Here is a 12,500-nt window from a genome sequence, read left to right on the forward strand (position 1 = left end):
CTCCACGACCAAGAGCAATTGGTGCAACACCCTACTCGTATTCCTGACGGTCTTGGAGATACACCCAACATTCTTGACCTTTTCCTAACCTCTAATCCTTCTGCTTGTGCTGTTATCCTTTCTTCTCCATTGGGCTCCTCCGATCACAATCTCATATCTGTATCTTGTCTTATCGCTCAAATCCCTCCTCAGGATCCCCCAAAGCGGAGGTGCCTCTGACGTTTTGCCTCACTAACTGGGGGAACCTGAGGAGGTATTATGCTGATTTTCCTTGGAATGACTATTGCTTCCGTGTCAGAGACCCGTCACTGTGTGCTGAGCGCATAACAGAAGTGGTAGTGTCTGGCATGGAGGCGTACAATCCTCACTCTTTCTCTCAACCTAAACCTTCCAAACCTTGGTTTAACACAGCCTGTTCTTGTGCTATACTCGTACATGATAGAGAGGTGGCCCACGAAGGGTACTTGAGCCTTCCATCACCTGAATCTCATGTGCTTTATATTTCTGCCCGGAATCATGCTAAGTTTGTTCTCCAACTAGCCAAAAATTCCTTCATTAATAGAAAGTGTCAAAAATTTTCAAGATCTAACTCTCCTCATGACTTCTGGCACCTAGCCAAAAATATCTACAATAACTTTGCTTCTTTATCTTTCCCTCCTTTATTTCAACCTGATTGCACCACTGCCATCTCATCTATTTCTAAAGGAGAACTCTTTGCTCAAGCCTTTGCTAAAAACTCTACCTTGGAGGATTCAGGGCTTGTTCCACCCTCTTCTCCACCCTCTGACTACTACATGCTATCCATTAAAATCTTTTGGAGTGATGATTTTCATGCCCTCGCTGGCCTGAACCCTCGGAAGGCTTACGGACCGGATGGGGTTCCTCTTATTGTTCTCTGAAACTGTGCCTCCGTGGTTGCACCTTGCCTAGTCGAACTCTTTGCCTACATTCAGCCTGTTCCTAAAAAGGGTGACCGCTCTAATCCCTCAAACTACCACCCTATTGCTTTAATTTCCTGCCTGTCTTAAGTTTTTGAATCTATCCTCAACAGGAAAATTCTTGAACATCTATCACTTCACAATCTTCTATTTGATCGCCAGTATGGGTCCCGTCAAGACCACTCTACTGGTGATCTGGGTTTCCTTACTGAGTCTTGGTCATCCTCTTTTAGAGATTTTGGAGAAACTTTTGCTGTTGCCTTAGACATAGCAAAAGCTCTTGATTGAGTCTGGCACAAAGCTTTGATTTCCAAACTACTTTCCCACAGCTTCTATCCTTCTCTCTGTAACTTCATCTCAAGTTTCCTTTCTGACCATTCTATTGCTGCTGTGGTAGACGGTCACTGTTCTTCTCCTAAATCTATTAACAGTGGTGTTCCTCAGGGTTCTGTCCTGTCACCAACTCTTTCTATTATTCATCGATGATTTTCTAAACCAAACTTCTTGTCCTATCCACTCCTACGCTGATGATACCACCCTGCACTTTTCCATGTCTTTTCCTAGACGTCCAACCCTTCAGAAAATAAACAGTTCATGCAGGGAAGCCACAGAACGCCTGACTTCTGATCTCTCTAAAATTTCCGATTGGGACAGAGCAAACTTAGTATTATTCAATGCCTCAAAAAATCAATTCCTCCATTTATCAACTCTACACAACCTTCCAGACAACTATTCCCTCTTCTTCAATGGCACTTAGCTGTCCCCCTCTTCTATACTGAACATCCTCAGTCTGTCCTTTACTTATATTTTAAACTGGAAACTTCACATCTCATCTCTAGTTAAAACAGCTTCTATGAAGTTAAGCGTTCTGAGTCGTCTCCGCCAGTTTTTCTCACTCCTCCAGCTGTTAACTCTGTGGAGGGGCCTTATCTGCCCTTGTATGGAGTATGCTTCACATGTACCGCTATTTTAGACAGGGTGGAATCAAAAACTTTTCGTCTTATCAACTCCTCTTCTCTAACTGACTGTCTTCAGTCTCTTTCTCATCGCCACAATGTCGCATCTCTTGCTATTTTCATGCCAACTGCTCTTCTAATCTTGGTAACTGCATGCCTCCCATCCTCCTGCAGTCTCGCTGGACAAGACTGTTTTTCTCACCCCTATTCTGTCCACCTCTCTAATGCAAGAGTTAACCAGTGTTCTTAATCATTCATTTCTTTCTCTGGCAAACTCTAAAACTCCATGCCTGCTTCTGTATTTCCTCCTTCTTATTACTTGAACTCTTTCAAGAGGGAAGTTTCAAGACACTTATCCTTCAATTTTCGATGATTCTCTTGAAATCTATTTTGGGACTGGCACCTCAGTGGGATTTTTTTGCTTTTGTTTCCGTTGGCTAGTGACTCTTTTATGTGAAAAAAAAACAAACAAACAAACAAAAAACAGAGCTACTATAACTGCAACTACTAGTACAAAATTATTCGCATTACTTCTTGTTATTCTGGACCTCCTATTTGATACTGTTTTTCCCAAACCTTCGACTTCAGCTGCTTCAAAAAGGAGAACTAAAAACGGCTATTTTTTCTTCATACTTTGTGTTTTTTTTGGGGGGCGGCAAGTTTAATAGATTTCTTCCTCCCCCCTCTGGTTTGCCATTCACGGTAAAAATAACAATTAAGAAATAACACACAATGAATATTCCTGTAAAATGTGTCAGAGTGAGTACATTTGAGCGACTACAACATCTTGGAAGTCCGTACACCTGAGCGTAATTAGAGCAAGAGTTCTTATCGACGTTACAAAACACACTTCTCTAGCCTGATGATGACGTCGCTGTTTCAACAGCAGGTTTGGTTCCCGAAGGCACCAGTGCGCACCTTCATACATGACTATACCGATAAAGAGCAGCCCAATAGGATTATACACATCGCTGAAAAGTGCACATTCACGCCATCACTAATCTAATTTTGTCCCTCTGGTTTGGCAATGCCTCACGGTGGCAATGCATGATGCACTGACACTTTGTGATGAGCAAATGCACAGCCACGGGGGACAGAACATAATGAATACTTTGCACTGGTGTCCTGCTTGTCGTAAGTGGTTCTCGAGACCCTTTTATGAATTTGAGGAGCTCGTGTGTCTCTTCCAGTCACGTAAGTTTAAAAATAACACACGCACTATTCCTCATTTTTTCCTTAATTGCATTATGTTGCCGTCGAGAGAACCCCGTGTGTATCACGAGGCTCATGGAGGCCACAGGCTCAGAAAATTGGACATAATCAGTGACCATAAAATGAGAGAGAGAGAGAGAGAGAGAGAGAGAGAGAGAGAGAGAGAGAGAGAGAGAGAGAGAGAGAGAGAGAGAGAGAGAGAGAGAGAGAGAGAGAGAGAGAGAGAGACCAGTGTGCACCACTTTCTGACGTCATGAGTCTTTTTATTTGTAGAAAAAATTAAGCAACAAATATTTCACGTGTAATATAAAAAAATGACATGAACATGTAGAATGAAATGCAGCATAATACAGTATTATATATAAATAACCTGGTGATGATGATAAAGTGGGACGTGGTGGCCCTCTAACGACAGCATCCGGAGTTGCGTCACATACACAGGATGGACAACGTGTCTCCAAGGGAGAGAGAGAGAGAGAGAGAGAGAGAGAGAGAGAGAGAGAGAGAGAGAGAGAGAGAGAGAGAAAATATATATATATATATATATATATATATATATATATATATATATATATATATATATATATATATATATATATATATATATATATATATATATATATATATATATATATATATATATATATATATATATATATATATATATATATATATATATATACACACACACACACACACACACACACACATATGAAGAGCTACATAGACTGATAGACATAGTGATATAACGATTATTTACCTATCACAGTCCTACCATCCGACTCGTACATATTCTAGGTGGATACTAATATAAAGACAGCAATGACAGATTCATGCGATAATTAATAGTCTTTCAAATCTCCATCAGAAAACGTAATATACCAAAGACAAGACCACCTACTGGACCCATTCCTGAAACAAGGGATCAAAATAATTACGAAATGAGGTCTGCGTCCTCCCGTCCCTAATTAAAACAGCGCAGATCGCAAGGGAATGCAGTGTAGGCGTTCAGAATACTGAATTCGACAACGACGATCACAAGATAGGACTCCAATTCCACAATGTTGAAACGACTACAATTAGACAAAGGTAATTAAGGTGTGTGCGACATTACTTCCATATTTATTTCCAAAACAAATTGCATCAGACCTAATACAGTGTTCACCAGGTTTAGCCATACACTTCTGGTTTATACAAACAGATTCGTAATAACTCCTGCAACATTATTTTCTTTAATTGTTTCTTTGTCAGTAAAGTAATAGTCGTCTTCTCGATAATTATCAATATACAGCAGCTTCTCTATCGCTTTCATTTCTTAGTATTTACGAATAATTTTTGTTTTTAATATCTCATGTTTGGCATTATTTGAAGAAAGTATAAGGAATAAGTTTTCTGTTACTGATCCTTGTCTCATCACAAAATAGACCAGCTATTTTATTTGTGAAATTATTACATATGTTTATGGATCGTAATAATATTTTTGCCTCTCAGTCTTCACCTAATCCTTTCGTTTCTCACAGCCTTCCCGAAACACGCAAATACTGATCTTAGTTTCTTTGTCTATCTCTCTCCTTCCTAGAAGTGCCTTCAATTCTCTTTCATGAAAAAGGAAGGCGTTGCTCATATCAATACCAGTGATGAAAAAAAAAAAAAAAAAAAATAAATAAATAAATAAATATAAGAAAAAAAAAAAATATAAGAAAAAAATAATAATAAAAAAAAAAAAAAAAATAGCCGATAAATTTTTACGAGTGACGATAGCACAAGCAGGTCTACAGCCTTGAGCCGTGCATGCAGCGAGGTAGAGATGCACCTTCTACCCACTACATCTGTAAGCCTCTCCCGCGCTGAAGGTTTGCAGCAGCTTGTGCACGCCTGACAAGTTTATTGCTGTGGATCGTGCTCTCAGTTGTGCTTCGGCCGCTGTCATTAAGCAACCCCTTCCCGGAAGAACCGTGTCATGTGGAGAAATGCATGACTTGTTCAGAGACTCGTATGTGGTGACCGTTCCTTGAAAATTTGAGTGAAAAAAAAGAAAAGAAAAACGATCTTTGAAAATTTGAGTGGAAGATTACAAAAAAAGAAAGAAAAGAAAGAAAGAGAGAGAGAGAGAGAGAGAGAGAGAGAGAGAGAGAGAGAGAGAGAGAGAGAGAGAGAGAGAGAGAGAGAGAGAGAGAGAGAGAGAGAAAACAATAATCTAGCCTTTAAATCTCAATTCTCTAGAGATTCATTATCTTATAGCCTCGTTTTACTTTCGATGGCCATATTGCACTTTTCTGATTATAGTATCTACAGTTTTTACACTGGACTGCGCTGACTCATCACACTTTGCCGCAAGATTAATATCCAGTCTCTGATCTGAATCTTGTAAGGTTTTCTGCATAACACATAATTTTCCTGGGTTATTAGAATTGTACTTTAAGAAGTAATAACGAGTTTTATCGTCTCTCTAAGGCAGATGTTTAGATGTTTCAAGGTTCACGGCCTCAGCATATTTCTTTTCTTGTCGCTCTTTTTATCTTCAATTCTTGCTTCGGTTGCACATATACATGGTCTTTCAGGTATTCTCCCCGTCCCCCTCCCCCCTCTCTCTCTCTCTGGGTTTTTTTTTTTCCTGCAACACCTCGCCGAACCTTACAATGATATTTGTTTTATTTTCACTGCAAAATGCTTGTGGAGTGAAAACTACATCATGACTACTACGTACTCGTGTTTTTGTGTTTGGAAAGGAAAAAAAGTTTTTTGTTCTACTTCACCAACCAAACGTGTCTAAATAACGTTGTCACTACAATGTCACCACAATCGAGTAAACAAGGAAAGTTGCTTCCATGTGATACAAACATGACAGGAGCCTCGCCAGTGCCTTGGTGCGGCGCTGCGGTGCAGGACACGTAGAACTATTTAGCCTCGGATCGTCATGCTACACGACACATTCCAGGCACACAACCACACCCACACACAGTTTTAGAACACACCAGCACGAACATGACAGAAGTCTCCACAGCATGATTCAGTTATTTCTGAGTGTACATGAATTTCTCACTAAAATGACAGAAGGACATTGCCTTACTTTTGCTCTCGCCTGCCTTCAGCTGCAGCTTCTTGCAAACTAAAATCTAATATGTATATATATATATATATATATATATATATATATATATATATATATATATATATATATATATATATATATATATATATATATATATACACACACACACACACACACACACTGTATGTATGTATAATCTTTTGATAGTTCATCCAACAACTGGTAAACAATTCCAAGAATACACAAAGAAAACAAGTCTCGGAGCAGCAGAGCCGAGATAAAATCAATAGCGAATTCCTTGAAGAAACGAGACACGTGGTTACCCAGGCAAGAGAAGCTCACATATTAAAACCTGGTTTCACATTATGATCTTTGACTATTAACTGATAACTTAAAGAAAGCCTTTACTGTTAACACTACTTTTCCTCCGTAAGATGATGATTTCCCCTGTGGGAAGTATGGGACGATAAAATAATGTGGGCTACTTATTTTGCTAGTAACATATTTAAAGTAATGACTCACTGTATCGAAGTACACCTCCGTGAACACTTGGGTATGTCACCATGTCAGATATTTCCCCTTTCCTCTTTTTTATCCAAATGTTGCTCATATTTGAATCAATTTCGCATTTTTCCTGTTACGTTTGATTAGTCAGCTGCTCTTTGGGACAGAGCCCCTCTGTGTACATTAAGTAGAAATAAAAGGCGTTACTCAACAAGCGCTGCTACCTGACCGCAGTGACGGTAATTTTTTTTTTTTGGTTGTCATACAGAATATATCAGTAGTTATCTTAAAGGGCTTCCTGTTCACAAAGAATTATATTATACCCATGCAATTAAAAGGAATCTGAATCAGTAACTGCGAGGCTTCATTACGTTAAATTATAAAAATGCCGTGGTAATGGAGGGGAAATTGAAGACTCAAAAACAGTCAAATTATAGGCGCAGTGAATTATTGGCAAATATGTACAAGTTCTTGAAATCGTCACAAGCATGAATTCTGTACGGAATCCTGCAACAAGAAAATGGAGTTTAAGGGCGAGCTACTCAGCCATTGCCGACCCGTGCACCATCCACGCGCAAGAAGCGAACTAATCACTAAACCCTCAAAAAATAATAAACCTCTGTGTGGTCTTGAACTTTTGTTAGAGAGAGAGAAAAAAAAAAATATATAAATAATATAATAATCCTGAGAGGTTCCTGTCAACAGGTTTGGAAAGGTGAAAAAAAAAAAAAAGGAGAGGTCCATTAACTGCTTACACAGTCAAGAACTAGGAGTGCAAAGTGTGGGCACTATCTATCAATGTAGTGCAGCAGGTCTAGAAACAATACTATAAATCAAGGGTTAATGATATATCAATTTTGGGAATAGCCTCTTTGTAACGAGGATTTGGAAATATTAACGTGGAAAAAAAAATAGAACAGAAATAAGAATAAGATAAAAAGACAAAGAAATAAGACAAAAGAAAAAAAAAAGTGGATATAAAGAAGAGAAAGACTGCATATAGAAATGACTTATGGCAGCAGAGTAGATTAGATAGCAAAGAGAAATAGAAGCTGACGTACTGGAACCCAGGATAGAGGAACAGCAGACACAAGGCGAACAAACATGACTAAAATATTTGTAAGCAGAATCTTTATCCGACACTTGCACAGTATCTTGGAATAGGGAAGGCTGGCTTGGGGGACGCCCTTAGAGATCATTGGACTTTAAAGGCTGAGTGCGTGTGTGTGTGTGTGTGTGTGTGTGTGTGTGTGTGTGTGTGTGTGTGTGTGTGTGTGTGTGTGTGTGTGTTCATTCGCAACCATTGTGCTCGCTATCAAACTCGACGCTTGCAGAGAAGGGGGAATAAATAATTAAATCACACACACACACACACACACACACACACACACACACACACACACACACACACACACACACACACACACACACACACACACACACACACACGACGAGCATGTGTAAAAAGTGAAGCCAAGGAAGCAAGACAAATAAACCAAGCAGCAAGGTCAGAAAATCTGCTATATCGAGATGAAACACGAAGGTCAGCAACACGCACTTTCAGTAAGCAGTACAACAGTTCCCCTCACTTCGACATTTCTCTTAACCGACCTATAACCAAGAGCATCAAAGGAGAATACTAGAGTATTTTCCTAACTATATTCATTTTGATCTCAAGTGAAAAGTCTCTCCCTCTGTTTCAGCGTGAAATCGCGTTCAATGGACTTGTTATTCCTTGACTTTGATGGTAGTGAAGATGCTGTGTGTGTGTGTGTGTGTGTGTGTGTGTGTGTGTGTGTGTGTGTGTGTGCAATCAAAATCGGTGATTAGGTGATAATGCGAGTAATAGTTATGTAATCCTTTACCATTAACATCCATAAACAAAATGAGCCACACACACGAGATGGTGTTTACATAATATAGCATACATTACTTATATATAGCATACATTACTCTCTCTCTCTCTCTCTCTCTCTCTCTCTCTCTCTCTCTCTCTCTCTCTCTCTCAGTGAGCAGAGTGAGCAAGCCAGAGGTGCACAATGAACACTACCCTGCTTGGTGAATAGAGTGGCCATGTGCAGCTAGCCTCATTATTTGAGTTAAATGTATAAAAAATCATGTATTCCTACAGGTCTGATTATGCACATCTTTGCTAGTACTAGGAATGGATGATCAGTTTTTACTGGTGTGTGAAGCGTTGTGTAAATACATAGTTTTCCCTAAAGTATCTTGTCTGAATAGAAAACAAATACATAAACAAAAGCGTTATTACTGGAAACTAAGCTGTGATTTACTTACGTGAGCCGTCTTTCCTTTTTTCCTTGCGTGGCTTTTTCCGCTTTTCCTTTTCTTTCTTTGAAACTTCTTTCTTTTCGTTATCCTCGTTCCCCGGAAAAGAATCCTTTTTGATGTCCGCTAACTTGTCTGCGGCTTCTTCCTTCTTCCCTTCGGCAGCCTGTTTGGATTGTTCGTCCGCGGATTCCACGCCTAGCTTGGTGACGAGGTCCTGTCCCAGGGGTGTGGGGGACCGGTGCTTGCGTTTCCTCTGGTCGTTAGAAGTCTCACTATTCTGCGGACTTCTGAGCAGCATATCCCTTCTTATTATTTCTTCGTGTGGTCTCCAGGGTACATCAGTTTTAACTTCTGAGGTGTGACACTCAACTCTAAACGATTCTGATTCTACTGCATGCATTCCTGACAAGGAAGAAATAGTGACTACTTCAGGAGATGAAAACTTTGGAGAAACCTGATCCTTGCAGTCTTCTGGTTGATTACTAACTGTCTTTTCGTCGCTGTGAGCTTTGGTTGTCTTTTGATCAGTGGATGTGATTTCGTTATGGTGATCTGAAGTAATTTTACTATTGAAGGCTTTTCTTATTTTCTTGGGACGGTAATATTGGTCATCAGAAGTCTCCTCAGGCTTCAAATTCGTTGGTTTTTCTGGTTTAACGTTAACTTCATTTTCTTCATGCGAGATGTTGTTTGGTGACTCTTTGTGGCCTTCTTTACTGCCATCTACACGTGACGAGGTGTTAGGCAGTGTACATGATTCTTCGGCGGCAGATTTTTCCTCGGTCTTCATTTGAACATCATCGAAACCACAAACAGGAGTGAAATCTGAAGTCGCTAATTTTTCTTTGCAACTTTCAGTACTCTTTTCTTCACTCCTACTGTCATCTCTCTCTGTAGCATCTAGTGAGCTGTGCTGGCGGGAATCTGTTTCCTTCATAATGGCCCCTTCTCGATCGTCATCAGATTTACGTTGTCTTTTATGCGAGTGTCGAGAGCGATGATGTGTCGAGTCACCGTGGCTGCGCACCTTGCAATGTGCGCCATTGCTGTCTTCATGGCTGGAGGAGGAGTGCACTTTACGGTGACCGTGAGAAACAACTGTTTTACTGTCACTGTGCTCTGTAAGAAATTTGGCTTTTGATTCATACTCATGTTCTGTGGATTCCTTGGTAGCATCGGGCTGTGTCTCTGTCTTCTCTCTTTCTTTCCTTTCCTTATGAGTTGCCTTAGGAGGATGTTTCTTAACCTCAACCTTTGGCTGATTGGATGATGCGTGTTCTTTACTGCCGTTAGTTTCACTTTCCTTCAATTTCGTTTTCTCTTTGGATGTGAATAAAGGTTCGAGACTGGGCAGGTCAGTCGCAGGCAGTGGCATCGGGGCATTCACACCAAAGCTCACCCAGAGACAAGTGTCAGAGTTCCGGCCTGACTCTGTATTTTTAGCATGTCTGCTTCTTCGGCTTCTAAGGATCAGGCCTTCAGGTTGCTTATTCTGATGGTCGATCTCACTAGAGTGCAACGTACCTGACGATGCCTGTGAGGTCTCCTTTCCCTCTTGTTGTAACTCCATGAAAGCAGGTTCATCATCACGGGTCTTGGGTACTTCGACTGTGAGGTTCGAGGTTTCATGTGTATTGCTTTCAGTACATTCAGTCTGAGTTTCAGTTATTTCTTCGCTGTCCTTGATTAACGACTTTGTTCTATCCCCGACGTCTGTGTTGACCTCTGAGGCGTCAGACGGCAATGAATGTGACAACGACTGTTCAGTAGGACTAGGAGAGTCAGCGGTTTCAGCACTCTCTTCATATTTGGCACAATGTGAAGGCGACTCGCCTGGTGAGAGTGTTGGAGCCAAGTTCCTCTCATCCGGGACTGAGGGAGCCTCCTCTGTAGCGTGAGGTGTGAAAGATGGGCGCAGTATTTGCTCATCAGTGGAAGGAGTTCTTGAATGTCTACCTTCACTTGTATGATTCTTAATGTTATCAGGAATAATATCACAGGAGTCGTTACTGTCCTCACCAAAGAGTTCAACGTGTCTTTTGTGTTTACCAACTTTCATTACCTTTTTCACCTTTTCCCTGTCTTTTGGCTTTTGTCTTTTATTCCTCTTTGATTTGTGCTTCTTATTATTTACACTTTCACCAGAACAACTTTCACTCTCATTTCTTAACCTATTTGAGCACGAATACTCTTTATTGGGTCCATTTCCCCTTAAAGTAAGAACAATCTTTGGAATCCCATTTTCTTTGTTGTAGTCTTTTTTTTCTGGCCCTACCGGAAGTTGCTGATTTGCAGGATGTTTCACTTTCAGCACCAACTTCATTAACGAATTCTTAGAGTCACTGCAATTTTTCTCTGCTTCCACATTCTTACTTTCACTGTTTAAAGAGGACTTTACAAAGTCTGGCTTCAAATGTTCCACTTCCTTCAGACTATTCTCCCTGTCTCCACACTCATGGTCAGTCGAGGACTCTTGATACGTGTCTGCATGAGCTTCGATCTCGCTGTTTTGTGAAGCAGTACTGGTGTCTTCTGGCATGTGTATTTGGGCGGATGGTGCTGGCCCTGTTTCAGAGGCTGACGGTACCTGAGCAACCTCTTTTTGGCCAGAGTGACTCTTGTTTGATACTTCATCATTTTCCATTGACGAAGTTCGAGTCAGATGATACTGAGGCACAGCTTTACTATCTCTGGTCTCAATGACTTCAGGATCAGCTTTTGATTTAAAAACTGTGTCCAACCGAGCCGCTGAATCAGTTTCTTCTGCACGTGAATCACCACCAAGTGTCTCTGAGAAGGGCACTTGACTGTCACTGATCTCGCAGGCGGCAGGGGATATAGGAGGGGAATCTATGGAAAGCGCTGGGGAAGGAGGAGATTTTGAAGATGAAGGCAAGGAAGTTGGGGAAGCTGGTAAAGACGGTAAAGTGCAAGGAGAGTATGGAGAGGAAGACTGCTGTACGTCAACTGAGCAAGATGAGTGCAGATTCTCACGATCACACGTCGAGGGGGAACCCATAAAGGCTGGTGAGAATGGGGAAGGTGGAGATGGAGGGGATTCCGGAGGAGAGATGGTAGATGGCGAATCAATGTTTTGCGATGGGGAAGAGAGTGCTGCAGTCGTCAGGGGCAACACAGGGGAACACACAGCAGACATTGGCGTGTCGGGCGATGCGGAGCGTTGATGAATGGTGTCGTGTGTGCTGTGAGCCTGAGAGGTACTGTCGTGCGAGTGATTATTAACAGCAGACGATGTGCTTGTTTGAGGTGATGGTAAATTACTTTGGGATGAAAGAGAAGACCTGCTTGTTGCAGAACAGTCTAAACTTTCTGTATGAGGTGAGAGCGTCTGATACTGAGGACTGGACACACGGTGAGGTGACTGGGACGCTGAGCTTACGGAGGAAACAGTGGAATACTGAAGATGGTTTTGCTGGGACGAAAGTGTCTCCAAACGTTCGCCGAGTGTCTCCTCCCCAGAGACCAATCTGTACCCTACACTGTTTTCATTCACACGAGCTTCACTGTTTTTCTTTGTACGGTGAC

At 41.1% G+C, this 12,500-nt stretch overlaps 1 protein-coding gene across 5 annotated transcripts in view; it reads right to left on the minus strand.

The window, feature by feature from the left end:
• The window catches only part of LOC135099953 (mucin-4-like), a 112,760-nt gene that overhangs the window by 12,783 nt on the left and 87,477 nt on the right, over nucleotides 1–12,500 (minus strand). For all 5 annotated transcript variants that reach the window (XM_064002693.1, XM_064002692.1, XM_064002689.1 and 2 more), the window contains one exon: nucleotides 8,961–12,500. This exon is cut by the window's right edge and continues 881 nt beyond it. In XM_064002693.1, the coding sequence (XP_063858763.1) occupies nucleotides 8,961–12,500 (3,540 nt within the window). The remainder of the gene's footprint in view (nucleotides 1–8,960) is intronic.

The sequence above is a fragment of the Scylla paramamosain genome, chromosome 4 (assembly GCF_035594125.1).
Source record: "Scylla paramamosain isolate STU-SP2022 chromosome 4, ASM3559412v1, whole genome shotgun sequence".
Taxonomy (NCBI): domain Eukaryota; kingdom Metazoa; phylum Arthropoda; class Malacostraca; order Decapoda; family Portunidae; genus Scylla; species Scylla paramamosain.